This window comes from Pongo abelii, chromosome 18 (genome assembly GCF_028885655.2).
Source record: "Pongo abelii isolate AG06213 chromosome 18, NHGRI_mPonAbe1-v2.0_pri, whole genome shotgun sequence".
Taxonomy (NCBI): Eukaryota; Metazoa; Chordata; class Mammalia; order Primates; family Hominidae; genus Pongo; species Pongo abelii.
Window position 1 is genome coordinate 20,984,421 of NC_072003.2, and position 12,623 is coordinate 20,997,043.

General features: G+C 59.4%; 1 protein-coding gene across 1 annotated transcript in view; it reads right to left on the bottom strand.

Annotated features, from left to right (window-relative positions):
* The window catches only part of LOC112131386 (ras GTPase-activating protein 3-like), a 108,647-nt gene that overhangs the window by 6,996 nt on the left and 89,028 nt on the right, over window positions 1-12,623 (bottom strand). Inside the window, 7 exon segments of the mRNA XM_054534801.2 lie at window positions 1,136-1,242; window positions 3,591-3,714; window positions 4,670-4,744; window positions 6,011-6,125; window positions 6,873-7,021; window positions 7,528-7,684; window positions 10,101-10,205. Of these exon segments, the coding sequence (XP_054390776.1) occupies window positions 1,136-1,242; window positions 3,591-3,714; window positions 4,670-4,744; window positions 6,011-6,125; window positions 6,873-7,021; window positions 7,528-7,684; window positions 10,101-10,205 (832 nt within the window).

Below are 12,623 nucleotides of genomic sequence, written 5' to 3' on the forward strand. Positions count from 1 at the left end.
AGGCACGAGAATTGCTTGAACCCAGGAGGCAGAGGTTGCAGTGAGCCGAGATGGTACCACTGCACTCCAGCCTGGTGACGGAGCAAGACTCCGTCTCAACAAAAAAAAAAAGAAGTGCTGGGGAATGGGCCATCCCTCACGTCCCCTCGCCCTGGCCATCTCCTTCCAGCTCTGCCACCGGCACATGCAACACGGTCACCCCAGATCCCTGTACCCTGAGAGCCATGGCCCCAGCAACCACATTGGGGCCTGGAGAAAATCAGTGCTAAATAGGAATCTGTTGACTCAATACACGGATGATACGCCGATCGATACTCCCTATGTGATGGGCAGGGGAGGAGAGCAGGGCGGTGACCAGTAGCTAAAACCTTGGCCAAACCATCCACTGCTTTTGTGACATTGTCTCGACTCCCCCAGAACATACACAGCTTAAATAGGTCAGTGAACAACCTGCAACGAGGACGTTCCAGGACCCAGCGCATCCACCAGCACTCCCCACGCACCGTCCACACACTCCACACACATTCCACACGCACTCCCCATTCCACACACCTTCCACACTCCCCACACACCATCCACACACTCTACACACACTCCACACTCACTCCCCATTCCACATACCTTCCACACTCCACATGCACTCCCCATTCCACACACCTTCCACACTCCCCACGCACCGTCCACACACTCCACACATTCCACAGCACTCCCCATTCCACACACCTTCCACACTCCCCACGCACTGTCCACACTCCCCACGCATCGTCCACACACATTCCACACGCACTTCCCATTCCACACACCTTCCACACTCCCCACGTACTGTCCACACTCCCCACGCACCGTCCACACACTCCACACTCCCCACGCACCATCCACGCACTCCACATGCACTCCACACTCTATACGTGCCATCCACATACTCCGCACGCACTCCACACACTCCCCATTCCACACAACCTCCATACTCCCCACGCACCGTCCACACACTCCCCACTCACTCCTCATTCCACACACACTCCCCACGCATTCCACACTCCACACGGTCGGCCCCCTACAGCCACGCAGATGCCCCGACCCAGGCCGGTGTCCCAGGACAGCTCAGAAAACCTCGGTCCCTCAGCCGGTCACTCACTGTGTGGTGCGGCGTGAGCTGGAAGAGGTTGGGTGAGAGAATGGCGGGCGCAAAGAACCTCAGGAAGATGAAGCTGCTCACTGCAGTGTACCTGACGTCCGGGTCATCTGCGGGAGACAGAGACGGGGTGACCTTTTCCCTCGGGCACAGTGGCCTCGTGGGGACACCATGCCCCGGCCCCCTGAGGGTCCACAGGGAAGTCCAGCCACAGTCCTGGATCTATCTCCACCTGTGTCTGTCTCTCTCCCTCTCTCTGTCTCCCTTTCTTTCTCCATCTCTTTATCTCTCCCCTCATCTCTCTCCCTCTCTCTCTCTCATCTCTCTCCCTCTGTCTCTCTCCCTGTCTCTCTCCGTCTCTCTCTCTCTCTCTCTCCATCTCTCTCTCTCCCTCTCCCTGTCTCTCTCTATCTCTGGCTCTCTCTCTCCCTCCCTCTCTCTCCATCTGTCTGTCTCTCTCTCCATCTCTCTCTCTCCCTCTGTCCCTCTCCCTGTCTCTCTATCTCTGTCTCTCCCTCTCTCTCTCTCCCTCTCTGGCTCTCTCCCTCTCTCTCTCCATCTGTCTCTCTCTCTCTCTCTCCATCTCTCTGTCTCTCTCCCTCTCTTTGTCCCTCTCCCTGTCTCTCTCTCCCTCTCTCTCTCTCCATCTGTCTCTGGCTCTCTCTCCCCCCTCCCTTGTCCCTCTCCCTGTCTCTCTATCTCTCTCTCTCTCTCTCTCTCCCTCTCTCTCCATCTGTCTCTGGCTCTCTCTCTCCCTCTCTCTGGCTCTGGCTCTCTCTCTCTCTCTCTCTCTCCATCTCTCTGTCTCTCTCCCTATCTCCATCTCTCTCTCTCCCTATCTCCATCTCTCTCTCTCCCTCTTTCTCTCCGTCTGTCTCTCTCTCCATCTCTCTTTCTCCCTCTTTGTCTCTCTCCCTATCTCTGTCTCTCTCTCCCTATCTCTGTCTCTGTCTCTGTCTCTATCTCTCTCTCCATCTCTATCTCTCTCTCCATCTCTCTCTCTCTCTCCCTGTCTCTGTCTCTATCTCTCTCTGTCTCTCTCTCTCTCCATCTCGGTCTCTCTCTCCGTCTATCTCTATCTCTATCTCTCTCCGTCTCTATCTCTCTCTCCGTCTGTCTCTGCCTCTCTCTCCATCTCTCCCTGTCTCTCTCCGTCTCTCTCTCTCTCCCTGTCTCTCTCTCTCTCCATCTCTCCCTGTCTCTCTCCATCTCTCATCACCACCACACAGCACAGCCCCTTTGGTGCCTGCCACAGACTCATTCCACGGTGGTCTGTGCTCATCTGGGTGAGAGGATGTGTTTTATCTCCTCACTTCCACCTTGTTCAAAGTGGGTCTGGGGCTGGGTTGTGCTTGGGAACTGCCTCCCCCAGAACCCTGAGCCCCTCGGCCGGCGCTGTCTGACTGATGTCCTGAGAAACAGGGGTGGGGACAGTGTTTGTCTCCTGGGGACGCAGAAGCGCAGATGGCTCTGCAGGGCCATGGCCACCCTGGGGTGTCTGCAGCTGTCCCGAGGCTGCAGGACACGCAAGGAAGAGAGGAGCCAGTGGCAAGGCCCTCGCTGAGCCTCTCAGCACCCCATAGCCTGAGTCCCGGCGGGGTCTTGAGCATCGCAGGAGACGAGCAGGTACAGGCACCCAGCTCCTCCCTGAGGGTCGGCAAGGTTGAGAAGTGGGGTTTGGGTGCTGGATGCCCAGGTCCCTGGGGATCTCCGGCTTGGGGGTTTGAAGAAAGTGCAGCTCCCCCAGGGGTCCTGTCTCTTCAAAGACACGGGCAGGCAGAGCTGCCAACACCACTCTGGGCCCTGCCAGGGTCGGCCACAAAAAGAAACCACTGGGAAAACCCGGGGGGCCGCATCAGGAAAATTCACATCCCACCCCGACAAAGCCCGGCCGCCCTTCCCGGCCCCCCCAGAGACCACTGCGGTCGTGAACTCCAGGGCTGGGGACCCCCAGAGACCACTGCGGTCATGATCTCCAGGGCTGGGGACCCCCAGAGACCACTGCGGTTGTGAACTCCAGGGCTGGCGTCCCCTGGAGACCACTGAGGTCGTGAACTCCAGGGCTGGGGACCCCCAGAGACCACTGCGGTGGTGAACTCCAGGGCTGCGGACCCCCGGAGACCACTGTGGTTGTGAACTCCAGGGCTGAGGTCCCCCGGAGACCACTGCGGTTGTGAACTCCAGGGCTGGGGTCCCCCGGAGACCACTGCGGTTATGAACTCCAGGGCTGGGGTCCCCCGGAGACCACTGAGGTCGTGAACTACAGGGCTGGGGTCCCCCGGAGACCACCGCGGTGGTGAACTAGGGAACACTGGCCCGGCACAAACCCCAGAAAAATCCAGCATCGGAACTGGGGTTCACGACCCCGCAGTTCTAGTCCAGCGAGGGCTGCGGGGGGTTCTGCCTGCATGGGGCTATGGTTGTTTCTCAGCAACGTAAGGGTGTCCGGGGCACTCACCCTGGAAGCGCTTGGCCGCTGCCTCCCGGAGCGAGAAGAAGATGTCACACATGACGGTCGGGCAGCTCACCCCAGACTCAGTGATGGCGCGGAAGACGCGGTCCACGTACTGCCGTAGGTTCTCCTGCAACAGGACACGGCACTGGGACCCACTCCCGAGGCTGCCCGCAGGTGCGTGTAGCACCAGGGCACGCCCAGGGAGGGGCACGTGGGGAGGGGCTGAGGGCGGGTGCAGGGCAGCTGCCGCAGCGAGACACGTGTGAACAGCCACTCCCTGGAAATCTGTGCTGGGAGCTGTGGCGATTCACGTGTGAAAATCACTACACGGGCACCACGTCGGCTCCCCGGCTCGGCCCCGACCTCGTTTACTGAGTGGGGAATGGACACTCACCAGAATATGCCTGCCCAAGGCAAGAGCTCTGTCTTGTCATTTACATACAGAGATGACCAAACAGCACGCTCTGCAAGAAGTATCATGTGAAGTGACTAAAATGTTGGAGCAAGTTCAACATCAGGGAGTTTTGCTGTTTTAAAACGCAGGACACAGCTCTGGGGACAGCCTGGGGAGGTGGGGAGGTGGGGAGGCCATCCTGTCCTAGGAAAAGGGAGGGGCAGGAGCCATCGCCCAAGGGAAGGCAGAGCCGGGGTGAAGGCAGAGCTGGTCAGGATCCTCCAGGGGAGGCAGAGCCAGGTGTGCAGGGCAGACCCTCCAGGGGAGGCAGAGCTGGGCCATGCAGACCGGATCACTCCAGGGGAGGCAGAGCTGGAATGTGCAGACCGGATCACTCCAGGGGAGGCGGAACTGGCCGAGACCCCCCCCAGGGGAGGCACAGCCAGGTGTGCAGGCCGGACCCCACAGAGGGGGCAGAGCCGGGCACACAGGCCAGGCCAAAAGTGGTGGCTGAGGCCTCCCAGCAGCGCAGCCAGCGTACTGTAGCCAGGTGAGGCAGGTATCCCCACGCCCGGTCCTGCTCCCACCCCAACCGGGGTCACGGGGTGAGTCAGAGCTTCCAGGCAGACACCGGCTGAAAAACCCCAAGCAGGTGACTGGCTTTGGTTGGTTCATGAACAAAACCTACCATGTTGTTTTCAAGGTTTTCTCCGTCTTTCAACTTCACAGGATCGATTTCACAGGGTTTGTGGCTCTGGCATATCTAGGGAGAGGTTTAAGACGGGGCTCTGTGAGTGGGTTCCAGTGGCACAGGCAAGGAGGGAGAAGGGGGTCTCAGGCCTGGCTGAGATGCAGACCCTGAGCCTCATCCAGAAAACGCCGGGACAGCTCCCCGAACCCGGCCACTGGCACGGAGGGGCACGGTGAGGCCGGACTGCAGGGCCACCGTGGGGGTGGTGTCGCCCCGAGCCTCGGCTGCAAGGGGACAACCCTGGGCCTGTGTCACTGGCTGCCGAGGGACAACTGAGAGGTCAGGCGCAAACACCAGGCCCGGGGCCCAGTCTATGGCGGCGATCAGACGAGCCGGGCTTTCTCAGGGAGCGATGCGCCTGTGATCAGATGAGCCGGGCTTTCTCAGGGAGCAATGCGTGTCCATGATCAGATGAGCCAGCCTCTCTCAGGGAGTGATGTGCACCCATGATCAGACGAGCCGGGCTTTCTCAGGGAGTGACGTGGGCCTGTGATCAGATGAGCCGGGCTTTCTCAGGGAGTGATGCGCACCCGTGATCAGATGAGCCGGGCTTTCTCAGGGAGTGACATGCACCCATGATCAGACGAGCCGGGCTTTCTCAAGGAGTGATGCGTGCCCATGATCAGATGAGCCGGGCTTTTCCAGGGAGTGATGCGCACCCGTGATGAGACAAGTCGGGCTTTCTCGGAGAGTGATGTGCACCAGCCCACACGGACTAGGCCTCACAAAGCTTTAATAATATTTTTACTTCAAAATGCTGCCATGATTTTGCCCACAGAGCAAACCAGAATGCTATGTTAAATTTTCTCACATTTGCAAAGAACCTGTTTACAAAGCCGCTCATAAACGGGGGGCACAGCCTGGCAGGCATCAGAGGGTCAGGTGAGGAGGGGGTGTGTGTGCATCAGAGGGTTGGGTGAGGACTGGGCGTGCAGCTCAAACGTGCCACGCAGCCAGGGCCCAGACACAGGGGACTGCAGGATGTGTGGAGAAAGAAGGTCTCCCTGGGAAGAGCCAGGTTTTTCTTGCATGTTTTCCTTAGTGGAGTGGTGGATTTTCTTATGTATAGTTTTAATTTGGGAGAATTTGGAAGGTTCTGGAGTACACAGGGAACATCCTCTTGATAAAAGTGAATGAATCAGCATCCCTGAGGTGAGGCCGGAGGGGCCGACCTTCAAGCCCCGATCGTGGTCTGGCTGGATCCCTGTGCAGTGCCCTCTGTCGGGGGAAATCCTCCCCACGCCCCATGATGCTGAGGACTCTGGGCCCTGTGCTCACCTCCTCGATGGCCGGCTTCAGAGTGACGTGCAGGTAATGCATCCCCGCCAGCTTCATGGTCTCGTCAATGCACTTGGACGCCAGTGAGTTTCCTCAGAAGATGGTGTTGGGGTCCCTGGGAAATGGCGATGGGGACAGCGTTTGTCTCCTGGGGATGCAGAAATGCAGACGGAGCAGAGCCTGGCCCCGAGCACCTGCCTGTAGGCTGTGAGGTCAGTGCACGCCCATCAGTCAGCTTCCTGATGTTTTACAAGGAGCACAACCAGGCCAGGTGCTCGAGGCCCTGGCCATGGAACCGTCCTGTGTCAACACTGCCAGAGGGAACCATTTGGCCGCCTGCGTGGCCACCAGCTCAGGAGGAGCCTGGCTGTCCTTTGCCCTCCCATCCTCTCGCCCTCTGCGGCCTGTGCAGAGAATTGAGCACCAGACCCTGGCAGCATCCAAGGGCCAGCAGAGAAGCAAACCCCTCCTGCCAGCTACAGTGGCCGCAGGTGCAGCTGGATGTTTCTAGAACAGGGTGTCTGGAAACAGCACTAGGCAGGTCCTGAGGGAAGCCGTGCTCCATTTTCACGGGCTCCCAAAGTGCCCCAGGAAGGGGACCTGAGCTGTCCTCGAGCCCTGGGAGCCGTTTCCCCTCCCCACTCACTCACTCTACCCGGGATTTCAAAGGCAAATGGGGCTTTCAAAAAAAAAAAAAAAAGAATCATTAACTGGGTCTGTGAAAGTAAGCCTGAATCAACATGGTTTCTGGGGACCCTTGAATTCCCTCAAGCCCTGCGCCATGACACGGTTCTCGGCGACGACCTTGCCATCCCTGTAGCGGGTCCAGGCCGCTCTTCCCCGGGGCAGGGTGGGCACTCACTGGGTCCGCTTCACCTCTGCGCTGGCGATAGCACTGATGAAGGGCACCACCCTGCCATAGTGTAGGAAGAGCCGCACCAGCGGGACAGCCGCCTCCTGCTTCTCCCGGCAAACCTCACCCAGGATGTGGGCCGCAGATGCTGACACGGGCTGCGGGGAGGGGCGAGGTCAGTGCCAGGGCCTGGGGTGCAGGACTCCCAGAGGCCTGTCCCCACCCTGGCTAGGGTCTCACTTCCAGCCACAATAGATACGGCTCTTTACTGAGACAGAAACACACACATTCGCAAAAGCACCAAACTTCCCATTTGCTGCTGCTTGGCTGGACCCTTGGAGGGGCGTCTACACCTCCTCCTAGCGACCCCCAAATGCAGCCAGCTCTAGGGCCCCTGAGCTAACAGAGTGACTCTGATGATGGGGTCCCCCTCAAACAACCCGGAGAGTCCTCAGCATCACCAGGCTCCTACGGCTCTGTCGACGGACTAGTGCGCCCAGCAAACGGGTCCAGGCATCTGGACGGGAAACAGGCCAGGCTGGGAGGCATGGGAAAGGCCCCCTCAGGGAGAAGGTGCCCTCTGGGGTGGGCCGGGGTGTGGGGTGGGGCCCCAGGCAGGTGGCACCTCCTGCCCACACCCACAGGCCACGGCGTGGACAAGCACCTCCACGTCCGCAGACTTCAACAGCAGGTCCCGCAGAGGGCTGTAATAGTCAGAAGAAAACACATGGTCTTCCGTGTATATCACGTTCAGCCACAGGGAGCCCAGGTCGTCTGGCTTTAGGCTCTTGCTACCATTGTCCCGGGGCTGGAGGAAGTACCTGGGTGGGAGGGACACATGGAGGGGAGGCATGAGGCTGCACCTGCCAAGGGCAGCTCTCAGGGAAGCCCAGCTGCCTGCTTGAGGCCTACTGGTCAGGAGGGTAATCCTGCAGGACCCCCTAGAGTGCAGCCCCTGGGGATTCCCCACAGAAGACCCCCAGCAGGGCTACCGGGGATCCCCAGAAGGCAAGTGTTGGAGCCAAAGGCGCAGGAGTCAAGGGGAGAAACGCGGAGGGGGATGGGGGCATGCAACGTGGAGGGAACGGGTTTCCGGGAACCAGCGCAGAAGTGGTCAGTGATTCGCCCTAAGACCCACACCCGGCAGTGTCAGCAGCAGGTGGAAATGAAAATTATTTCAACCAAAGCGTGCCGTGGCTCCTGATGTCACGGGGTGGGGGCCTTGGGCTGGTGAGCCTGGCAGGCCACCTGGGCACCTGGTCATTGTAAGAGACGTTTCCGGCTCGGACATTCTTCCATCTTTGGTTCTACCCCATGCAGTCACCCAGGAGCCCTCTTCTGCTCTCATTTGTGGGCCAGGTAGTCTAAGCTCTCAGGTGGGTGGAGCCTGTGTCCGAGGCCCCCCATCCCCCGTCAGGTGGGTGGAGCCTGTGTCCAAGGCATTAGCCCCCGTCAGGTGGGTGGAGCCTGTCTGAGGCATTAGCAGCCCGGTCAGGTTGGTGGAGCCTGTGTCCGAGACATTAGCGCCCCCGTCAGGTGGGTGGAGCCTGTCTGAGGCATTAGCAGCCCGGTCGTTGGTGGAGCCTGTGTCCGAGGCATTAGCCCCCGCTCAGGTGGGTTAAGCCTGTGTCTGAGGCATTAGCCTCCGTCAGGTGGGTAGAGCCTGAGGCATTAGCTCCTGCTCAGGTGGGTAGAGCCTGTGCCTGAGGCATTAGCCCCTGCCAGGTGGGTGGAGCCTGTGTCTGACGCATTAGCAGCCCCATCAGGAGGGTGGAGCCTGGGTCTGACGCATTAGCAGCCCCGTCAGGAGGGTGGAGCCTGTATCCAAGACATTGGCGCCCCCCTCAGGTGGGTGGAGCCTGTGTCCGAGGCATTAGCCCCCGTCAGGTGGGTAGAGCCTGGGTCTGAGGCATTAAAAGCCCCCTCAGGTGGGTGGAGCCTGTGTCCAAGGCATCAGCCCCCGTCAGGTGGGTGGAGCCTGTGTCTGAGGCATTAGACCCCCGCCTCAGGTGGGTAGAGCCTGTGTGCAAGGCATTAGCCCCCTGGGGCTCTCTGGGGTATGTGGTGGCTGCCTTGGCTACCAGGGCCAGGGGTTCACTCAGCATAGGAGGAAGCCTAACTTAGCTCAGGGGGCCTGTGCCCATGCAGTCTTCATAGAATCAAAACACACGCGTGTTTCACAGTTTCTGGGATGGAGACCTGCCCTCACACATGGCAGAGGGACACATGGGGCGTGAGGCCCCGGCACACAGTCCACGCCTTGGGAATGCACACCTCCCGTGACTCCGGGCCCTCTCAGGAGCTGCCTGTCGCTAAGGGACACACATGAACTGGAGGTAAAATGAAACAACGGCCTGTTCCTTCCACCAAAACACCAAGCATCTGGAGACAACAGGAAAGAAAGGCAGGAGGCAGCAACATACAACATGTCCTGGGGTGGGTTCTGGGTCAGAGCCGACCACTGAGGTCTAGACGTGCAGAGGGGAGTGGAGAACCCTGTAATGCGCCCTCAACAGGAGGTGCTGCCGAGGGCCCAGAACAAGACCCAGAGCGCAGCCGCAGGGCAGGGCCTGCTGTGTGCGCATTCTGGGCTCCTGCACCGGCTGCTGATGCCCTCCCCTACTGTGTCAGACCTCACGAGCTGCTCGCGGTTCAGGGCCCCGCTTTCGCCCAGGATCAGACCCCGCGAGCTGCTCGCGGCTCAGGGTCCCACTTTCGCCCAGGATCAGACCCCGCGAGCTGCTCACGGCTCAGGGTCCCACTTTCGCCCAGGATCAGACCCCGCGAGCTGCTCACGGCTCAGGGTCCCACTTTCGCCCAGGATCAGACCCCGCGAGCTGCTCGCGGCTCAGGGTCCCACTTTCGCCCAGGATCAGACCCCGCGAGCTGCTCGCGGCTCAGGGTCCCACTTTCGCCCAGGATCAGACCCCGCGAGCTGCTCGTGGCTTAGGGCTGCTTTCACCCACGTTCCCTGTCTTGTTTTGAGGTGCCAGCCATCCTGAGTCCCTGCTCAGTGTGATCCCTGCTGCCTCTCCTCACCTGCCGTTTCTCACCTGCTGTGGGGCAGAAACTCATCAAGCCAGAGCTCGTCAGAGCTACATGCAAAGTAAGAGCAGGTGGGTGCTGGGCACAACTGAGGACCAGCACAGGTGGCCTCTCTGCCTTTCCACTCAGAGGCAGCACGTGTTTTTGTGGCTCTCAGAGATGCTGAAGTCTGCAGGTGCAACATCATCTTACCACGCCTCGTAGGAGCTGGACTGCCGCAGGACTTTCAACGGGATCTTTAGTTCTCCCAGGAATTCATCTCCAAACTTCAGGTTACTGGCATTCCAAAGGTCGACTCTGAAAAACAGCATTGGTACAGCTCTAGCTGATGGCGGGCAGCCCGGGTGAAGCAGAGATTACAGGCCACGCTTTGTTCCCCCAGGAGCAGAGTGGAGCCTGCAGCGCCTCCCAGAGTCTCCATCAAGGCTCAGCCCACGGGGCACATTTAAAACACGTCAGACCAGCCTGTGGCTTTGGAATAAAGATGAGTGTCTCCCAGTGGTAATGGGCAGGCAGAGGAAGGCGGAAGGCAATGGGCCCGGACTCAGACCCAGGCTCTTAGATAGGAGGGAGCCTGGGCGTTGCTGCGTGCACCCAGGAGCTACATGACCCCAGGCTCTTACATAGGAGGGAGCTGGGCATCGCTGCGTGCACCCAGCAGCTACATGACCCCAGGCTCTGTGGCAGAAGGGAGCCAAGCGTCGCTGCGTGCACCCAGGAGCTACATGACCCCAGGCTCTGTGCCGGGAGGGAGCCAGGAGTCGCTGTGTGCACCCAGGAGCTATGTGGCTGCTGCCGCTCTTGGCTCCAGCACCATCTGTCCCCTTTGCCCACAACAGGCCCAGCACCAGCAGTCTGTGCATGGTGGGCAAGTGAGACCCTCCGGGCCCTGCGGCATGTGCCTCTCGCACCGCCCCAGCATGCAGCCCAACAGCCTCCATCTGCAGGGCTCAATGCAGGGGATGATAGAGAACTTGGGCCCGTAGAGAGGAGAGTGCCCATGGAGTCGGGCTGCCCGACTCAACATCCAGGGGATGATGGAGAACTTGGGCCCGTAGAGAGGAGGGTGCCCGTGGAGGATGGGCTGCCCGATTCAACATCTAGGGGCTCTGTGCTTTCGTCACATGAAAATGTGCCTCAAAACAAAACTGGGTTCTTGTGAATGCCCTGCCCCTGAATGTAGAACCCTGTCTCCATGGATTGCTCATGATCTAGGGGCACAAAGTGGATTCAGGGGCCACGCACACCACAGCGGGGGGAGAACTGTGGCCATAAACCACAGCATGGTCCACGAATCACCGTGACTAGCCCAGGCCCAGCATTGTGAAGCTTCTGCTAATGTCTAACATGGCAGCGGCTCCCACTAATGTTCTGTCCTAGTGTGGGACGGTACGTGTCCACAGACCTGGGGCTGTGAAATTCTGACAGACACACAGCATCCCCAGCTGCAACAAGTCTACAGGGCTGGTACCCCAGTCCCTCATGGCCAGGACCCACTCATAGGCCTGAAACACCTGAAGTCATACATGGCCAGCCCTACCCACGGGCCTGAAACCACACAGTTACACGTGGCCGGCCCTACCCAGGGGTTAAAACTCGGCAGGCCTAACCACACTGTGGCCATCAGGGGCATCCCCCTGGAGGGAGAAGATTCCAGAAGGCCGGGGATTCTGTTACCCTTGCGAATCCTGCAGGGCAGTGGCACCGCAGAGGCACTGGCGTCTGGGCCGGGGAGGGCTGACAGGCTGCACAGGAACCCACAGCACGTTCCTTTCAGAAGGAACATGAGGGGACCGCTGATCTGCCCATGAACACTTTAAAAAAATGTGCCAAGTGGCCAGGGAGGCACATTTGCCTTTAATAAGGGAAATATTTAAAACATGTTTTGTGTGCTTTTAAAAAATTTAATAACTAGGACTTCACTCTTGAATTCAAAGCTTGGTGTAAAAAGAAACCAATGATGGCGCTTCCTTCTCTTGAAAAAGGGGCTGGCGTGAGTCCCTGGAGAAGGCAGATCTGACTGACCACGCCAGGGACATTCCTACAGTTCAGGACCGAGACCCTATGGGAGGCAGATCTGACCGACCACGTCAGGGACATTCCTATGGTTCAGGACCCTGACCCCTGAGGAGGTGGATCTGACCAATCACATCAGGGACATTCCTACGGTTCAGGACCCTGACCCCTCAGGAGCTGGATCTGACTGACCACGTCAGGGACATTCCCATGGTTCAGGACCCTGACCCCTCAGGAGCTGGGATCTGACCGACCACGTCAGGGACATTCCCATGGTTCAGGACCCTGACCCCTCAGGAGGTGGATCTGACTGACCACGTCAGGGACATTCTATGGTTCAGGATGGAGACAACTATCGGAGGCGGATCTGACCGATAACATCAGGGACATTCCTACGGTTCTCAACCACAAAACCACGCCTCCCAGCAGCCGTAGGGCCTGAGCCACGCACCGGCTCCACGTGTCCCATTAAGGGTCCCCCCGGGGCAGTGTCAGCCCCTGGGAAGGAGCGTGACCAGGGATTTGATGGCCAGCACATTCTCCAAAATGACCTAAAGAAAGCAGGTGCATCCTAGGCTCAGGGACATCCCAGGCTCAGGGACATCCCAGGCTCGCGGACATCCCAGGCTCAGGGACATCCCAGGCTCGGGGACATCCCAGGCTCAGGGGCATCCCAGGCTCAGGGGCATCCCAGGCTCG